This window comes from Pezoporus flaviventris, unplaced genomic scaffold (assembly GCF_033815535.1).
Source record: "Pezoporus flaviventris isolate CSIRO_AGI_PZ_B2104156 unplaced genomic scaffold, CSIRO_AGI_Pfla_v1 ptg000040l, whole genome shotgun sequence".
In the NCBI taxonomy this organism is placed as follows: domain Eukaryota; kingdom Metazoa; phylum Chordata; class Aves; order Psittaciformes; family Psittacidae; genus Pezoporus; species Pezoporus flaviventris.
Genome location: NW_026892588.1, coordinates 1,208,400 through 1,228,802, shown reverse-complemented (window position 1 = coordinate 1,228,802; position 20,403 = coordinate 1,208,400). Strand labels below are relative to the sequence as shown.

Below are 20,403 nucleotides of genomic sequence, written 5' to 3'. Positions count from 1 at the left end.
CCAGAGGGCTCTGGGGTATGGCAGGGTCTGTCTGCTGCAATGTCACATGAGCAGGGCAGATGCAGCTCAGGGGTAGGTCCATGCTCCCCAGCAGGTCCCCACTATGTCTTTCCCTCAGGAAGACTGGAAGAAATCCTCTCTTCTGCAATTTACTCCACCCTTTGAAACTCACTTCTGTAATTCCAGCCAAGCCCACATTTTCTTACTGGAGTTTTCCCACAGTCCTTCCTTCTCAACTGTTTGTAAAGGGCCCCCTTCCTTCTTCATGTTCCCATTGCTTTCCAGGGTGCAGCACCCCTCCGGCTTCCATCCCACCCCACTGAAGAGGACATGAAGAGATGCCCGCTAAAAGGAGCATCCTGTTTCAAAAGGTTTCTGTGAAGAACAGCACCTTTGAGCTGGGCAGCAGTACTCAGCTGGGACAGAAGGTGGATGAATAGGGAAGGTTTCCCTTTCCATTTGAGGAGCTGCATTTCTGTATCTTCACCACTAATAGTGGCTGCTGAAGCTAATCAGTTCCTCCTACTGGGCATCATCCTAACTATCAGTAGCCCTCAGAAGTTGGTTGCTGATTCTCTCCCCATGATGTCAGCAATAAAACTTGTTTTTTTTCTCTGGAGAAAAATAATCCACTGAGTTGGACAAAACGTTGTCCAAACAAACTTCCAAATACAAATCCTTAACTCTGTCCTTGTCTCTCCTGTGATGCTTCCCCAGCCAGACCTGCGGACCCTGGGCAAGCACATGCCGGACCATCCCTCACTGACAAACATGAAACAGCAGAACCACAACTTGGCTCCCTTCCCTCTCCTAAATCATGAGTCTCAAAAGTTCTGATGTTTTAATAGCAGCTGCTGAAAGAGTTGTTTTTGTTCCCCTCCTGCTCTCTGTACCTTTCAGATTCACGTTGCAATCTGAAGGGCTAGAAGCATATTGAAAACCAAAAACATTCAGTGTCAGCAGTTTTATGAAGATACCAAAAATCACGATGCTTTGTGAAAAAATGGCAGGAATGAGGGCCATGCTGTGCCCTCAGTTAACAGCAGTGAGGTAGGGGTGGAGACAGGAGACAGCAGAAATCAAGTTTCAAGGAAACTTGTAATTTCCTTTTCCTGTCAGGGGCTCTCTCATCTGTCATTCATACCCACCTCCCACAGGGAATGGCCACAATCACAGTTTCTGTCCAAAAGACAGGTAGTATCTTGGTGTACAAAACCAGGGACTAGCGAAGCAGAGAACTCCCTGTGGGAGCTGCGTGACCTGTCCCAAGGGCAGATGGTGCTGTTCCTCATTGCTGGGACATGGTCCCAAGGTTCACAGAATCAGAATCCCAGATGGGTTTGGGTTGGAAGGGACCTTAAAACTCATCCAGTTCCAACCCCCTGCCATAAGCAGGGACACCTTCCACTGGACCAGGTTGCTCCAAGCCCCTGTGTCCAACCTGGCCTTGAACACTGCCAGGGATGGGGCAGCCACAGCTTCTCTGGGTACCCTGTGCCAGCGCCTCAGCACCCTCACAGGGAAGAACTTCTGCCTAATCATTAATCTAAATCTCCCCTCTGTCAGTTCAGAGCCATTCTCTGAGCTACCTCCAGGGCAACCAGGCAAGTGCCATTTTTCTTCTGAACTATTACTGTATTAAACCTCCCTCAGAAAATGCCACAGCCAGTTGATGGAGCAGAAGTAGACTCTCCATTAATATTAAATTACTAAAACTGCAGGAGGTTAATTAGTTTAACCAAATAATTACTCAAATAGTTGCAAATGGACTAAGTCCCAAATCCAAAGCCATGTGCTTGTTTGTCTGGAGAGTCGCGGTATCTTGTGATCCTGAAACTGATCTTACGTGAGGCACAGACCTCACTGCAGATCTATTTCTCCAGTGCTATATGGCACAGCCCCAGCCCCTGGAATGCAGGTCTGACTCCCTTCAGTCTGCAGGTTACAGACAGCAGTCAACTGCCCTGTAAATCCAGCTGAGAGAGGGAAGAGAGCAGTGGTGAACAAAACAACAATGTTGGCAGAAGAAAAGAGGGGGAAAACCGACCAGGAATATATTTAGGCTCTAATTTTGAATACCTTTAGTGATTCATGCTATTGCAATTCATTAAAGGATTACTGCCCCCAGCTGCCAAATCACATGTTAAAGTCAACTGCTCTCCATTTCACTCCAAATTAAAATGCTAGAGGCACAGTGACATTCAAGAAGTTCACTTATGTGACCTGGGAGAGATTGATAGCTGGGCTACAGCAAATAGTCTCAGTTTGAATTTCCAGAGCTTTTGTGGAGACAGACGTCCTTACAAAACTGCTGATCACTACAGCCACGAGGTTCTGGCGAATAAAGAAGCCTAAGAAGATGTAAGACAAAGTCAAGACATTTATGAACAGAATTATAGCAACCTGGTACTTATGACATCCTGGTGATTCTTTTGGCCCTATTCAGATACACTGGCGAAATCCATTTGCAAATGATTCCTGTGAAGGGTGTGTTTCTTCTAGGCATGCTGTAACATACTGCTTTTGTACCAAACAATGCAGTAATACTCCATGCGAAGGAGTTGTCTACAAGCAATCACTCAAGAAAAACTTACCATCTGATGTTAAACAAAATACCAACTCGCAATGCAGATGACCTTTTTAGAATTACATTTTAGTTTACTCATTTCAGCTCAACTAGAATCATAGAATAGCTGGGGTTGGAAAGGACCTTAAGATCATCTAGCTCCAACCCCCCTGCCGTGGGCAGGGACACCTCACACTAAGCCATATCACCCAAGGCTTCGTCCAACCTGGTCCTGAACACTGCCAGGGATGGCGCATTCACAACCTCCCTGGGCAACCCATTCCAGTGCCTCACCACCCTAACAGGAAAGAATTTCCTTCTTATACCCAACCTAAACTTCCCCTGTTTAAGTTTTAACCTGTTACCCCTTGTCCTGTCACTACAGTCTCTAATGAACACTCCCTCCCCAGCATCTCTATAGGCCCCCTTCAGATACTGGAAGGCTGCTATGAAGTCTCCACGCAGCCTTCTCTTCTCCAGGCTGAACAGCCCCAACTTCCTCAGCCTGTCTTCATGCGGGAGGTGCTCCAGTCCCCTGATCATCCTCGTGGCCCTCCTCTGGACTTGTTCCAGCAGTTCCATGTCCTTTTTATGTTGAGGACACCAGAACTGCACACAATACTCCAGGTGAGGTCTCACAAGAGCAGAGTAAAGGGCAGGATCACCTCCTTCGACCTGCTGGTCACTCTCCTTTTGATGCAGCCCAGGATACAGTTGCCTTTCTGGGCTGCAAACTTTTCAAGTTTCTGGGCTGTATCTTTTCAAGGCAAACACCCATTTTTCAAACACCACAATTTCAAGGACATAAATAAGATTATTTTATTCATCTTTCTTAGAAGGCTATTTCCACAAAGCAGTGTTTTGTTTGCCTGGTCCTTATGATACCACTGTCGACTGATTTCATACATACATAAATTTGCCACAATTTCCTCTTTCAGCATCGTTCTTTATGTCATTAAACTTCTAGTTGCCTCTAAACATATCCAGGGGATGTGTTTGTAAGAATTATAGAATTGGCAATGTAATCCTACCTGAGTCTGTCCTGGAGATTAACTTCATAACTGAGGGATGCTAGCAGGAAGATCAAGTACTATTAACCTGCCGCTATTCAAAGTCACTGATGGCTGTATACAGAACTACCTTACTTTACACCATTTACATGGCTATCTTTACTACTTAGCATGAAAATTTACAATATAGGTAACTTCAGGTAACAAAGCTTGAAAGAACCTGCATGGACAAAACAACCTGGAAGTTATCGGCATCTTTGTCAATGGGCATTGGCATAAAGATTTGGGCCAGGGTATGAGTAGCCTGGTGAGCTGCAGGTATCTCTTCCAGTCTTGGTCATACCACATGCTAAAGGGATTTATCAGAAAGCATCCGATCCACTATACAGACATTCTCTCCATCCTTCTCAGTGTTATGCAAGAGCCCTGTCATAAAGTCTTCACGCAAACATACCTTGTGTGGCATATGTCAATGGTACATTCATCTTAGAGAAAAATAAAAGCAGCCAGTAAAAAGCAACCTCTAGGTCCTATTTGTTTTATTGAAGAGGACTGAGGAGCACAGAACCATAATTAAACAAATGTGCAATGTTAAAGTTTACTCGCAACAGCTTTACCTTAGAGATGCTCTTACTTTGTAAGTGTACCTTAGCAGCAGAGCCTCCAAGATGTCCCTGCTCATTTCCACCTCTGAACTGGAATTTGTTACCCCCTCAGTTGTGCTGACACAGCTGTTTGCAGAACATCCTCTAAAACAGCTCCCTGGGATCATCTTGGTCAAAACTAAAACAGCACCACTTGTCTTTGGAGGGGTATTTTTAACCTGCAACCCCACAAGTAGTTGTATCAGCAAACTGGACAGAGCAGACACTGCAATGTAAGGTGAGCAATGAGCAGTTTGGGAATGAGGAGAGGAGGAGGTCAGCAGGAACATCTCAAACAGGCTTCACAGCCAAAGAAACATCTAGTGCAACCAAACACCACTTTCCTCCTGACTCACATTCTTCATATGAGTGTGAAATATCCCAAATCCACATTCAGCACTTTCTGTATATTGCTTTAAGCAAACAGAAGGTGGAGAGAGTCTGCACACAAGGAAATATTGCACAGGGTGAAATCAAGGACCATTTTCTAATGCCTTTTTTTTTTTTTAAAAAGTCCAATACATGTTTTGTACAAAAGTAACATTCTAAAAATACTATTTATAGAAATAAAAACTTTTCTCAAGTCCAAGGAATGGCACTGCAGTTTACATTTCCCACACTGATGTCTATGTCTAATGAAATTCTGGCATCTTTAAAGATCAGACGTATGTTTCACTCATCTTCTGTAGATAGGTGGCTGATCTGGAAAACCTAAAAGGCTCTTAACAAGGTATCATCTTTCTTGCCCCTCAGTACATCAACAGGCTCTGCCACCTCTCCTCCTGACCTTCCATGGGGTTTGCTGGCAGATACCCAACATGAGCTCTGATATGGAGGGATAATTTGGGATCAGGCAGCTAGAGATGTGAGCCAGAACTGGGAGATGCCTCTGTGGGGACTCAGAAGCAGTGTTTATGCTTAGTGCCTCATCTCAGGTCATGCCTTTGGGTACACCTCTGCCCAGCTGGACTCAGCCTTGGCCTGCTTGCATCAGCATGGGCCCAGCAGGGAGGGAGCCAGGGCTCTGGGATGACCCAGGGTGCCCACAGCCACCCGCCTGCACCCTGCACCTACTGCCACCTACTGCTTCAAGCTTGTCCTCCCTCACTGAGCAACACATTTATCCCTGTTACTCCCCCACACACCATCATCTGCTGGGCTGCCCAGCAGATACTGATCAAAGGTGACTTCCCATCAAACTGAGATTTTATAAGAAGTCAGTGTTTTGCCAGTTGTCAGTCAGAATCCATAAGGCAGATATTATGCCAGCACACTGCACAAGATGAAGCACAGTGTTCTGCTGAGTGCAGTAGTTTCCAGAAGCACTTCTGGGTTTATCTTTTAAAGAACAGGACATTGGCTATCAACCTTGCAAGTGCAAGTGAAAGAAATAGCTGTTCTGTTCCTAGCACGCTTGGTTAAGGAGTCTCTCTGCTGTAGGTGATGCTGTCAATAGACCTGTGGTTACCCCCTTTGCTTTGCACCGCCTATTTTCCGGAAGGGCATCTGACACAGGTGGGTGAAAATGGTCTTGATTCAGTATCTCCTCCAAAAAATACTGCCTTCCCACATCAGAACAAAGCTTAGAACTTTGTCTACGGTAACATTCACTGTATTCTCAGCTGTGATGGAATGAGATATCTGGGGGTCTTCTGGCACCAAGGAGGCAGAGTGATCAACCCACGTCTTCTCTGACGTGAACCGATAACCTCTTCTTTAGATTACTTCTTCAGAAGCTGAGTTCCATCAGGCTTGCACGCTAACAAGGTGAGGACAGCTCCTTCTCCTGTGGCTGTGCTCTGTGTTGGCTCAGAATGGTGATGGAGCAGGTAACACCAGGCGAAGATGCTCTCTTCTGACAATGGATTTCAGAGATGCTGAGATCTCTCTGTACCGAAGTCCATACAGAAAAGGGAACAAAACTTTAGGCAGAATCATCAGGACATTGCAGACTGTCAGGGAGACCCAGACTCCTACCCTCAGTTTGACGACAACATTAACACACAAGAATGACTCTACAAATAGGGCCATGAGTGGGAAGAAGTAAAAAAATAAGACAGTGTTGTGCATTAAGAACGTTACACTGGCTCTGGAGCAGATGCTCTCCCATATACCTGATTGTTTCGTTTTAAAATACAGAGTAACATAGCAGCAAAATATCAGAGCCAGGCAGAGAAAGATAACCATGGTAGAAAGCCAGAAACAGAGTTTTACAGCGTCAGTCCCATGTGGAGTTAATATTAATATGACTGGAACCGAGCACATTTCCAGGGCACAGGGCACAAAGCTGCGAGTACTCAATAGCACCAAGAAGAAAATCCCAGGGAAAGCCCCAGCACACACCCATAGTAATACAATAACTTTTTTAGTTCGGGAAGGAGGCAAAATAGCAACGTAGCGCAAGGGAAACAGGACAGCTATGTATGTGTCCAAGACTATTGCAGCAGCTGTGAACAGTCCTCCACAGTAAGCCACTGCCAGCAAAAACAGTAAGAGAACACAAGCTTCCTTGGGGAGAGGTACATGTGCTGCATTGAGAGCAGATGACACGGTGTAGAACAACAGGTAGATCAGATCGAAAAGCAAAGCGTTACCCAGCAGCATGTACCTTGTTTCCCGGCGGATACTAAACCTAGAGAAGATTACAGACAAGATGGTAGGAATGATGAGGACACCTGCCATAAGGCAGACAACTGGAGGGATTAGAAACATCTTCATGTTTGTGCCTGATAGGGAGAGAGACCATTCATCCAGCAAATAGTACAAAGAAGCATCATCCGAATTTGAGGAGGTGTTGAACTCTGTCTCCCAGTGGCAGTATGCAGTTGCATTCACTCTCTTTACTAAAGCAGTACCAGAGAAGTTCATTTCCTTAGGAGTTTTGGATAATTGACTTGGAGAAAGCAAGATCTTCTACACCGCGTCCTTAGAAAGGCAAATGATACAAAAAGCCCACGGAAGCAAAGTGATTTCTGTAGCAAATTCTACCAGCTCTTCTCAAGAACAGAAAGTTGAAACTTGTAAGTAAATTCTGTGGTGGCAAAAGATGTTCTTGCCTAAAGTGGAGATTTTATTTAATTCCTGCAAAATCCAATGTTTAGAAAAGAGAATGAATCTTTGTGTGGTTTAAAAAGGTCTAAATCCCTCAGCTAGCTCTTGGATCAGAAGAGGCAGTGTAGAGGTTGGTCATTTTTGAGTTTGTTTCCATCACATTATCACAGCAATGAGGCAGATGAGGTATTAGCTTGGCTAAACAAATATCCAGTGATACAGAACAACATTCCATGTGTACTGATGTAGGGGAGTCATAAATGTGATTGGGTGATGTATTACACCAATTTGTATGCAACACCACAATTGAAGTGATCAATAAAAATGGCTCTCAGTCACATTGTAAAATTGTATCACAATGGCTCTAGTGAATAAAATTACCTTATTTATAGATATCATTTTGCTTCAGTGAATCAAATCATGTTATTTATAGATGACAAGCCTTCCTGTGCCTTTTTAAGTGCATGATATACACATACTGAATTCTCGTCTATTGCAGACAGACAGTCAATCTGTGAATTGTCCGGGATGAGTGCCATACACTATAATGTACCATCATACCCTACAGCAGACTTGGCATTTCCAACATCTATTTGGAGACCAATTCTTGGACTACTGGCCAGCATGCTACTGCACTGCAGTGCTTTTACTATCAGATCTCAATGTCAGAGCTGGGGGTGCAATGAGAGAATTGTGAAGGATCCAGACTGTGGAGAAGGAACTTTTGGAGTTCTTCCAGGCACTTAAATAAATAAGTGTCCAAGTTCAGACAATCTTTTTGGCAGCCCTGACAAGCCTTCCAGGACCTCCCACATTCACCAGCATGGTCAACTTTAACTGTTGTTTCACGTATGATTTTCCTTCCCTTGTCAGGTAATACGGATTTTACTACTGATGCTACGAGAGCACAGCGAATTCAACTCCTTACTGAACATGGCAGCATTGTATTCCTGATTTCCCCAGCACTACCAGCATGTACCAGTGCAACATGCTTTCTTCCCAGGGAGCCAGTGCAAAGTCTCACCCCACAGAAAGTCGTGCTGTGCCTTGGACGTGCTGTGCCTTGGACGTGCTGTCTCAAGGCATGCCAAGTAACAAAGCAGACTGCTTATGAAACTCAGCATCAGTCACCAAATCTCATGCAGATTTCATTTCCTTACACACTGGCATTTGGCACTCATGGAACTGTGTGTTAAGACAGTTTGACAGGCTGCACCATCTGGAACAAAGGGATAGAAGGAAAAACCCATGATAATTTTAAGCACAGCATTCCAGTTGGTATGGTGCCTGCCTAGGCAAAAGAGATGTGATTATTTTTGCTCGTGCAATACTTCATCCACTGAAAAGTATGTGAACAATACTGATGCAATCACGCATTTGGCTTCAGGATCATGCCCTGCATCTATCAATGAGTCCCAACACAGTTAATACCTTAAGTAAACAGCAGCACTCAAATACCCAAACTGTTGAACTATACTACTAATGTAAAATGGAAGGGAAGCCATGAAAACTCACGTGTGTGCAAATCACTTCCAGCCAAAACTACAGACCTCTGTTAATGGTGGAAGTGTTTGCTGCCTCCCAGCTCATGGCATTCCAAGGATGTCCTACCAATAGGCAGATTCATTCCTTCCCACAGAAAATCACAGCTGGTTAGGATTAAATGTGAACAAACGAAATAGTTCATTGTCATCTCAACTGCACACTTTTGGCTGATAGAAAAATAAATGCAAATACTATATACAAGGACCTGCTGGCATGTACAGGAGTGTCTAATGCAGCCAAGTACTTCACAGACTGATGTTACACGGCACTATAGTTCTGCAGATACATATATCTCAAGGGCCTGTTGTTTACATGCAGTTGTTCAGTTAACAAATAGCTCTTTTTTTTTTTTTACTCATTTTTCTCCTGATTCCTAAAAACAACATCCTTATAGCAAAGCTATGCCTTCTTCTTGGATAAAAGAACTGGTTATTGTAAGGTAGAAGTCCCAGCTACATATTGGAGGGTGACAAACATTGACATCCTCACTGCTGAAAGGTGCAAAGCAAAGTGGTAACTCCAATAACCTTCAACTGAACCACCTCTTAAAAATCCAATTCTATGCCCATGTAAGTGTAAATGTGAATAATATAAGGCAAGCAATGGGAAAGGTAAGCAAAGGTACAATCCTACTTGTTCTGCAGTAGCTGAGAGTAGCAGGTTCACTCTCAGCTCATGACACCTTTATGACAAATGCAAAGTAGCTCATGACTCTCTTGTTTAGTTTGCATGCAGAGCCACCACAGAGCCTATGAGACATTATAGATTCACAGCCATCAATTATTCATCTGCCACAGCCTGCGGATGGCAGAGTAAGCCCTATGGCATGAACTAGTTCAGCTTTAACTGTGTACTGTGTTTTAGGAATGCAGGAAGGCTTTGGTTTTACACAAATGGAAAACAGCAAATAACTGGAAGACAGATTAAACCCCATCAGACCTGGGCGAGTCCAGACAAACCCACTCATCTCAGATTTCCACAAGGGCTTATAACTGTTCAGTATAGTTCTGCTATACTTAAAAATTGTGAAGGTTGGTGTCTTGGCACACTGATATACACCCAAAACAGGTTGCTTCTAGAGAACATCTGGTTTCTGTCTCTTCATTTTCGTAAGCTTAGGAGGCTTTTCCACATCTGGACCATCTGCAAGGGCTGGCAGCTCTGAAGACCACTCCTGAGGATACTGAACTTAGTTCTTTGCCCATATGTCTCTGTGTTCCATGTTTTGTGGTGCCAACCTCAATGACTCTCCTGCAATTTCCTGTAATCCTGGCCCTAATGCTCTAGTTATTGATTATTTTAAATGGTACCTGCTACATTTATGTTAAGTGGATGCACTTTTTACATATCTTGCTGAGTCAGACCTACAGTATTAGCAGACCCTCTTCTAGTTCCATATAGTCTATATTGATTTTCAATCTGAATCATACACTGTTAATTACTTTACTCTTTCTGCCTCAATCAACATCCCACTGAAAACTTAGATATCTGTTGAGTTTGAGAAATGGAAGAAAGCAATCATTCAGCCATACGGAACACACGCAGCAGCAACTGTACTACATTATATTCAGTTACGGACTACAAACAGGTATTGTCAAATTGAACAGAAAAGGTCAGAAATATTACTGTCTTACAGCAGTTGGTATGAACTTCACTTTATACACAGATAAGGAAGCTTCCTAAATCACAAGGAGTTAGGTATAATCAATTCAACAGGGAAGCACTATAGAGGAAAGGGAAACCAACCAGAATAATGCTACAATTTTCCCAGTCCTTCATCCCCAGAGCCTGTGTTAGGAGGAGATATGCAGAGGAAGTGTGTTCACGTTCACCTCTGCTGTTCCCTGGTGCCATCACATCACTGTCTCATCATCAGCATTGAGACTTTGACATGGCTGCCTATTCCAGCATCACTCACAGGTCCTACCCTACAAAATGATTCTCTGCTATGGGTCTGCCCCAGAGACTGATCTGTCTGACCAGGAGCCCAGGGGGAGCACTGCAGAAAGGCTGCCTCAGAGTCCACTACCAGCTCCCTGAACAGAAGTGTTCTGGATGAGACAGTTAGGTCCAACAAATCAACATATTCATTGGCATGCTGTTTCATGGGGGTATTTCCAGCCATGTTTAGTTAACAGAGCCATGACCTCAGGAGCCTTCATGTGCTATTGTAGTTTCTTCCACTTCCTTCCATGAATGCCCCCCTTCTGGACTCAGATCCAGAAGGCATGTCATTTGCTGGTAAAGTTCTTCCAGCTGTGAACAGCCACGTGCCCATGAGCAGGCCAACTCCTCCCAGCAGGGCAGGGAGAACCAGTCCTAATGACCTGTATCCATGTTCTCACTCTGGGAAAAATGAGCCGCTATCAGTACAAAGACCAAGTCATTAGAACTGCTTAACTGTTCTGGTTGAGCTTTCCCTCTCTCTTCTCCTTTAAATAGAAAGACAATTAAAAAATTACTTCTTGTCTAAACCTTTAAGACCCCCTCAAAACTCTCCTGCAAACCCCTTCAGGGTCAGCACCCGCAGGGGCCAGGTACAGCTTGACTGTGCTAGTCCTACCATCCCAACCTCCATGCCTCAGCTATCTTATCTCCACTTGGCTCCAGAACTAGAACTGTTCAGTGCTTTGCTTGTTATTTGCTATAGATAAGACACATACACATTGCTCTTGTAATTGTACAAAGTTCACAAATCAGGCATAGCAACTGAAGTTAAGGAAGTCAAGAAATGGGTGTGAAAACTAAACTCAGATTGCAATGACTTTAAAGGTCAAATGCAACCTGAAATGAAAGAAAACAGGGATTAAAAAGTGCTGGTTTGAGGACATTCTGATGAGGCTCCCAAACAAAAGAGAGGATATTGAGAAAGCAACTGGGAGGACTTTGCATTAAAACCCTGAATCACTTCTTCTAATTCCAAATAGCATCAGGCTGTAGTGATCACAAAGCCAAGGATAAATTTAGGACCAAATCGGCCTTGCAGGTGCAACACTGAGAATTCAGCTGGATGTCAGAAGAATTCTGGAATATTTGCCAAATATTTCAACAAAAGGTTTGAAAAGTAACACAACTTGAGGAAAAAAAAAAGTGCCCGTAAGTCCCATACACCACCTACTTTCCTGCAGGGCACTGCTTAGCCTTGACTGCTGTGATCTGCAGCTCTCAGAACTCACCCTCATTTCCTGAGCCTGGCCAGGAAAAGCAAACCAGGTTTTCCTCTTCTGCCACAGTGCCTCTTTCATGCTGAAAGGATCTGTGTGATTCATTCACTAACATGTTTTCATGTGCTGCTCACAGCTCACAAGCTGCAGATGTGACAAGGGATTTATAGCAAACAGATGCTACTTTACATTTACGATCATTTATGGACAGATTCAAGGGACAAGAGAACCCATCCCAGGCTGTTTCTTAGATTTTGTGATTTATCCTGCCTACCTACATTTTATAGCAATGCATTTGTGAAAATGGAGGAGAAAGCCTACTAACTAAGGCCTATTTTTAAAATACTTACTTTCCTTCCTAAAGCAGTTTACTTTGTAAGGAGGAACCTGTCAGAAATTTCAAACACTATCCAACACTGGCATTAACAGGAGCGAACTGCAGAATCAAAGGCCTTTAGATAACTAACAATAATATATCACTCTTACGTGAAGATTTTGCAGCTATCAGAAGAGATTAAATCCATATTTAGTATTGCGCAGACCCATGAACAGAACTAGAAATACACACCTGAATTTAGGGCTCCTCGACTCCTTTTTAAAGCCAGGAAGAAACTTCCTTTCCTGAGAGAAAGCTTTTCAAATGGGGGGGCTACATATATCAACCAATCTCCTAAGAGCATCCTTGCATCCCAGACTGTTTTTCTGGTTGTGGCTGGCACCAAAGATTGTATGTCTCTGTCCTGTCTCACCAGCAATGATCTCTAACATCACCTAGGAAGAACAGGCAGGGAAAAGCACAAGTTACCTGGATATGTCCCTGTCTTAACACGTTTTCTCTCATGTATAAAGCCAGGCAGTACAGGAGAGATTTAACATGGGATTTCCTTGGAGGATGATTTGATGAGAAGGGAGACAGATGGCTGGAGAGTGTAAAGTGCAAGTTAAAATGAGATACCAAAATGGAGATGGAAGGAAAAAAGGGTAGAGAAGACAGGTTAGCGTATAGAGGCAGACAGGCAGAGGCTTTAATAGTGATGCAGCAGAGAGGAGGACCCCAGCCACAGCTGTACACTGTTACAACAAAGACAATATAGGAATCAAGATGGAAGGAAACACACTAGAAGCAGAGTGCAAACAGAAAAGGAAGGAAAAATACAGTGCAAAATAAAATACATGTTATCTCTTCCTATTCATGCCTCTTGATGACAGGCTGTGAATGAATGGATACAATCTGTACAGGCATGGACAGCCACAAGGCACAGCACCAACCTGGGGAGGAAGGAGCCTCACTGCCAAAGTTAGGATGCTCCTTCCCAGTTCCCAGCGCTATCCCTAGGAACGGCAGTGGTCCCTGGGTGCCAGAGATAATGAAACAACATCGATTCTCTGAAATACCTCTGCCCACAGGGAGATGCTGACCTTATCTCACACTGATGAAGCAGGTGCCAGGCGCAGCCGCCATATGGCAGAGATTAACTGCCAGCATGTGCTGAATTAGAGTCACCATCTCTCATTAGCCGAGTGAGGGATATGCCGTGGGTTGCATACACAGTGCCATTCACAAGCTCTGCTGTCCCTTCCCAGCAGCTCCTTTGTTACTTAGCCAGCACAGGTGCTTAAAAAATAGATTTTCTCCACATGAGCCCTCACTCTGCCTTGTCCTCTCATCAGCAGCTTTGTGCTGCTCCTAGTCATTTCCATGGCAATACGCTGTCCTCTCACACGAGATTCAGACTTCATGGAAGGAAAGCAGTGCTAGGGAGGGCAGAGGAATACACATGTGGGAACACAAATGCTCCCAACTTGAAAAGAGATACTGTTGTTTCTAGACACCACTACCACTTACTAGGCTATGTAAACCCACTTCAGCCTCTCTCTCCTGGCAACATCCACAAGCACACAGCAGAGGGCACATCACCCCCTGGCGCACCCAGAACTTCTCACAAACAGGGAGGGACTGAGGCAGAGAACACTGCCAAGGCAGCCAGCAAGCTGAGATCTTCACTAAACGCAGCCAGGTTTATTTCTAGCTTAATTATTTGTTTCTTTCTTCTCCAATACAAAATCCAGTTCATTAAAGCATGTGTGTGAGGAGCACCAGAGAAAATATATCCTCTCTTTTCTTTTGCTATTGACCTCAGCATCACCTAGAGGCAACAAAGGCTCTGTGAACAAAGATACAATGGTACCTGGTGAAGAACTGAGGCCAGGTGCATGTTCAGCAATTTAACACAAATCCAACTGAAAAGCAGCAGCAGAGCCAGGAATGAGAGTTTCATCTCCTGAGTCTTGTTTCAGAGCCAACATACCACACCCTCTTTTCAGTCTGTCTATGCTTTCATAAGCAGTGCTACCTACCAGCATGGTAGCCAACTCCAAACTGCCTCCAGGTAGCTCAGATATAGCTCATCTATCCACAGCAAATGCCCATCCTCTAAGAGTTCATTATATTTAAAGCTAGTGGGAGTGACTAGAAAACAAACCATTTTTCTAACCCCTTCTTAGCATTTCCTCAGGAATTACTAGGTACTTTTAATTGAGCTGTTCTTCCCTCCTATAAGCACCAGTTTCTTGCTCCAAAGGAAATATTCTGGTGCCAGCCCAGCACAATGGATTGCACCTAAGAAGGATGTAAAGATGCACAAAACTGCAGCATATAGAAGAAGAAAACTTAAATGAATTAGCAACCCATTTTAATGAGCTATTCTAACAAACTGTAAGTAGAACCAGATCAGAACTGCAGTCTCTCACTGAAGTCCCCCAGCGATGCTCTGAAGCAGTTCAGGGGCACACACCACTGTGCAGCTCTCATTCCTGGAAGTCCTGAAAGTGCACACGATCAGATGTGCCTGTTGATCACTCCAGTATACTTAGCTGCCTCATTAGTCCTTCCCCTTCCAAACAATTGGCTTCCCTGAGAAGCTCACCATATTCTCTTGGTTTTGGATCTTGCCCAAGCTGTATTCAAACCAGCACTGTTCCATCAGTGCCAGCTACAGCTCTAGCACAGCAGTTGTGGGATTACGTGCGCCGTCCCCCAGGACACCACTTCAACCCCAGCCACTGTCTCTTCATTTCCGGCCAAATACCATGCCAGTTTCTTCCACATCAATTTCTGAGGCTGTTTCTCTACTTATTTCTCTCTCCTACCTGCTATTAGGGATGGAAGTGATGGCAAAAATGAGATGAATGCCTCTTTTCACACCCAGCTATCTGTCCTGCAAGCCTCCTACAGTGCCTATTTCTGAACCACTTCAGCTCCTATCAACACCCTCTGTGAGACAGTTTCTGATACACATCACTGAACCCTACTGTAGGCAAAACAAACATGCATCTGAGGCTGTTTCTGCTGTTGGCAGCCTGAGCAGTATAATGGAAAGCCCCTCTGCTCCTGTAGCCTCAAATCTGCAGGACCAGTATTTCGGGTGTTGCACATAGACCACGTTCTTAAAACTCCTCTGTGTGCTTGGGCTGACACAGGAGCTGCCAGGCACGTGCTCTGCATTCGGTTTCACAGCGTCTCACCTTGATGCCTCGCTAAAAATACTACAGCAGAAATGACCTCAGCCCTGAAGTGAGACAAATGGCATGTAAGGCCCAACCAGAGGAAGGTGAGAGGGCCCCTAAGGCTAAACCCCAAACTGTTTACTGGCAAGATTCCCAGGCCCACCCTTCCTGTTCCCAAAATAGAGAGGTCTATGCCTCTTAGCTGTCAATAAACACCAGCCTGGGGAGTTTCTCCACAACCGAGGAAAGCCTTTCAACCTGTTGGAAAACAGCCTGCAGTAGGTTAACTCTGTCAGACTCAAGATAGGGACCCTGGAGCCCCACAGGGTGCCTGCTGGGATACAGGATTAGAGAAAGATGAACTGGAGGAGGGTACGCTCCTCCTACCCACCCTTCTTACTGTCCTTTCTGCTTTTAGCATGCTATAAATGACCATCTTCACTGGTAATGTGTGCATAATCAGGACTGATTTCCAGCAAGAGGCCCAACAAAAGCAGCTCTGAACTACTAATTAATTTTGTGGTTTTGTTCCCAGTTAATAGTGTAGCCTTAGGAACAGGCAGCCTGTGTTCTTTGTTTAGGCATAAGAAGATCTCTAACCTGACAGAGAGCCAGCCAGAGGTCAGGCAGCATCTAGTCTGCTGAAGAGCAGGAAGAAATACGTTCCTACACTTGTGCAACTTACTTACTTTTCTAAGGAATTTTAAATCTGGAATTTTTTCGCCATTTTCATGTGCCCTGGATTATTTTTTTTCTGCCTCCAGGGAATCACTTTCCTCTTCTCAGGGGAATTCCATGCCTGCCTTGAGCTATTTCATTTGGTTGGGTGAGGGGTATTTTGGGGGTGTGTGTAGGATGGAGTGAAGGTCTCTTCTGTGCAAATCCTGTCCTAGGGGCAGATCAGCCCAGGCCTCCTGTGTCTTCACACAATTCCAGTGAAGACAGCAAGAAATGCTATAAGCCTATGTACCATGCATTCAAATCCATGCAGGAATTAAGCCCAGTATGAGAGGATGTGCAGAGGAAGAGAGCCTTTTGTGGGGACTGGACATTAGGGTATTATGGCTGCTGTGAGCAGCACAGAAAATCTACTAACACCTCGTCCTGTGCTCCATGGAGTTCTTCCGCCTCCATGCCAGAGCAGACAGGTTCTTCCTACTGGACCACAGCAGAGTTGTGACCGGCACCTCCAAGACCCACTTGCTGTGCTGAGGTGCACTTGGAACCACATCTACCTTGTAACACCGCAAAAGATGGGCCACATGGCTTGGAATGGGAACAGTTTGGCTCAGGATAACCTTTTGTTAAACAGATCTGGCCTGGATTTGGCTCTACTACAGTATGAGCATAAACACGATGAACCATGACTGTGTACAGGCACCCTTTTCCCCAGACTTAGCTCCCATAATTACAAAAAAGTTGGGTTAACCCTAAAGCTTGTGTTTTCCTTCACAAATTCATACTAATATTGACTCTGAAATTTATTTTATCTGCAATCCACATGCCCACACCTCTTCTCAGCTTCTGGTTCCAGCTTTGAGGTTGTCCAGATTGTCCCTTTGTCCTTCTAAGACCTCTGCACTAACCACACTAATCCTCAGTAAGCAATCAAATCTCCCCATCCGTGCTTTTACTATTTCCCTTGGCGCCACAGTATGACTTTCCTATTTTAATTAACTTGAGCTGGATGCCTTGTTGAGACTTAGCTGCTCTGATTTCTCATTATGTTATCTTAATACCATTTAGCAACACCACCCTTTGCAGCAAGGAAAACTGATTCCAGCCCCTTGAAGGCAGCACAGTGAAACAAAGAGCCCTCACCAGGGCCCACATCAATATTCAGTTGCATTCTTGTTACCCTGCTGCATTTCCTTCCCAGTGATGGCACCAGTTCTTGCCTACTCACAAAAGCACACATTAAGATACATTTCCTTATTTTGCTTTTGATGGTTATCATCACTTAATTTCAACATTTTAACCCCTCTGTGCTTTGCTTGATATATGCCCCCTACACGTACCTTACTGCATCAGTTGTTAGTACCTCACATCACTGTTTGCCCTTTTCCGGCCAAGTAACTCGTTGCTTCAAATTGTCCTGAGCCTATTCCACATTTTGCAGCAGTTTAAGACCCAAAGTACATGGGTCACTTCACAGAATTGAAGGAAAACTTCTGCTTCTGTTTCAGCACAGATGTTTCCAAACCCACTTAGCTGGGATACCATTATTAGCAGCAGGGACTGAGAGGACAGCAACAGCACTCAGATCTGCAATGGGCTCTATGGGCTGCACTGAGGCAGGACACAAAATTCTCCAAACACACCCTTTTATCCCAGTCCTCAACCCCTTCCTTACCACAACCTGAAATACACCCAGTCTAAGCAACACCTTACCCTTGGTCTCAGCCTCTTCCTCAGGCCTGTTTCCATCTCAAGTTGTTGTGTGCTTCCTGCAACTGCTGTGAGTTGCCATTCGTGCACGAAGCATCAAGTTTACACCAGGGACCTGTTTCACATTAACTCCTGTTCAACTACTTGGTGAAACTCCCTTTGTAAGCACCTGCACACCAGCAGAATTGGACACAGTCTGTGCCACACGTTCACATAAAAAGCTCTGGAGTGGTTTTGTACCACTAATAATATGTGAGTTGACCTCGGAATAACTAGCACTGGAAAGAGCTGTGTGTGAATGGAGTTTACCTCCATGGAGCTCCTGGCAGGAAGATGAGACTTGTGCCAAGCATCCAGCAATTTAACACTAAGCAGCCTCAGCAAAATACAAGCAGCACAGGAAGGTGTCATTTGGACAAACAGCAGTGACCTGGAGGAACAAATACAAGGAAGTATTCTTTACCACATCCCAAGGAAGAGACTTGCAAAAGTGGCCTTCTGCTGGCTTGTCATGGGCACAATCATCAGAGAGATTGCTCTCAAAATTCTTCAACCAAAGTCAAAGCTTAGGTGGATTAATGCAATTCTTTAAATGTTAATAGAGTAATGTCAGTTCTGTGTGGTTTTCCCCCTTAGGAAATCATGCCTGATGTAAAACTTGTAAGCAGAATAGGTGCAACAAGACTAATGACAAGGCTATAATATCATTTCTGTTTTGTTCATGAATGTCCATGATAACCTTGCTCATAAGTCCCAGCTCTCAGTTTGTTATATGTGAATAAAAAGCACATTTAACACCCGCTTATATAGCTCTCATATATGAGAAGGCAGGATGTTAAGCATACATATTCTGAGTACAGGCTGACAGGAAGAAAAGACAAGGTAACTGAATGTAGGAATTGGGTTGCAGGAACAGGGCTGCACAGTTTCAGGACTGGAGGAGAACTGAGTTATGAGAGGATAGAAAGTTTGCTGACAAAGCTTAAAGTGAGATTCAAAGCCAAGAAATTGTTCCCATGTTTACATAGAAACATACCCAATGTTTGATGTGAAGGGCCATCTAGTGGAAAGTCTCTTTATTTGTTTGTATTTGTACCAAATACAGGCAGCCTTTTACAACAGCCAGAACAAAGACATCTTTGCCTGTTAACATCTCTGAAACGCACTTTACAAGCTTTTCTTTTCAGACAGAAGGCTTCCCTGCTGAGACACTACAGCATCCCCAGGAGAACCTTTGGAACACGAAATCAAGCCTGCCGTGGTGCAAGCAAAGTGTCCGTTTTCTAACATTCATTTCCTTTGACTGAGGACTTCAGGAAGCTTTCTTCAAAACATAAAAGGAGATAACAGAAATATAAACCTCAAAATTATTAATACAAGGTCAGAACAGGCTCAGTGACACTATCAGGCAGCACACTGTGACGGTGCAGAAAGGCATTAGTATACATGTAACACTGTCTCTGGTATTTCAATTAATCACATAGCTGTGCTGGCTGACCCTCAGTATTTCTGCACAGAAATATTGAGTGCTCTGAGTGACAGCCTCTGGTCAAATGACTGTGAGAACCCAGAAAATACTGGAATCGCTTCAGAGACCTTCACATTAATTCACCCAGCTACCCAGCTGTGCAGTGAGGAGGGGAGAAATGGGTTTCACAGGAGTGGTAGGGCTACCTACACATCCCACTGTGAATCTGGAAAACAACTAGGATTTCCAAAAGCATCTCTCATATTTAGGTTTTTACCATTTTCTCACATTTATTTACTACTGCATTAAAGCTTATAAACAATTGCGCTTAGCAGGTGGGTTTTTTCCCCCACTGATTTACACATAAATAGTTTAAGCATGGTAATAAGGCCAGCTTCTCTGAGATTTTGTAATCTGTTGTTGGTGAACTGCTTTTGGTACATAAGATGTTTACCTGTCTGAAATGCTGGTTTTTTGGTTGCTAAGAGAAGCAGAGTTTCTTTCACAGCCCCTTTTCCCCCAGTGGGGGTACTGCAATGGTCTGTCTCTGCTAGCTTGCCACCTAGTTTCATTAAACCTGTTAAAAAAGGCACTATTTTCTGAGAGTTCTCTCACTCTCTTAAATTAGGATAAACCTGGCTAAGAGGTGTAGAAATTATTCAAAGGCAGGGACAAGTACACAGGTACAAGCAATAGGATTTCGTAAATCTGAGAGTGTGCAATCAATTGCTTCATGCCATGAAAGCTGACTTTGGATGTTCATTTATTCTTTATTATAAAGCAAATATATTAAATAAGAATATGCAGTGTGTAAGAGCGTAGTTTGGACTATTCTCTAACTAACCAGCATCTCTCTTATAAGCCCAGTGCTTAATAAAGTAAGACAAGCTATGCCTCACTCAATCAGCAAAAAGAAAAAGCCCACAAAGTATTAATGGGAACAATAAATCCTCACATTTTCCAAAGTATTTTTTTTCTGTCAAGAAGTATATTTCCAATGCTTACTAAACAAGAGCTTTTCTTCCTGGTTCCTCACTTTCCTTCTCTTCCTTTATTGCAC

At 44.1% G+C, this 20,403-nt stretch overlaps 2 protein-coding genes across 2 annotated transcripts in view; one reads left to right on the top strand and one right to left on the bottom strand.

Annotated features, from left to right (window-relative positions):
- PLEKHB2 (pleckstrin homology domain containing B2) overlaps positions 1-20,403 on the top strand; it is a 476,827-nt gene that overhangs the window by 123,379 nt on the left and 333,045 nt on the right. The gene's annotated exons all lie outside the window — the stretch shown is intronic.
- GPR148 (G protein-coupled receptor 148) lies at positions 5,701-7,865 on the bottom strand. Its single transcript, XM_061465388.1, has one exon. The coding sequence runs from the start codon at positions 7,086-7,088 to the stop codon at positions 6,030-6,032; it is 1,059 nt and encodes a 352-aa protein (XP_061321372.1). The 5' UTR covers positions 7,089-7,865; the 3' UTR covers positions 5,701-6,029.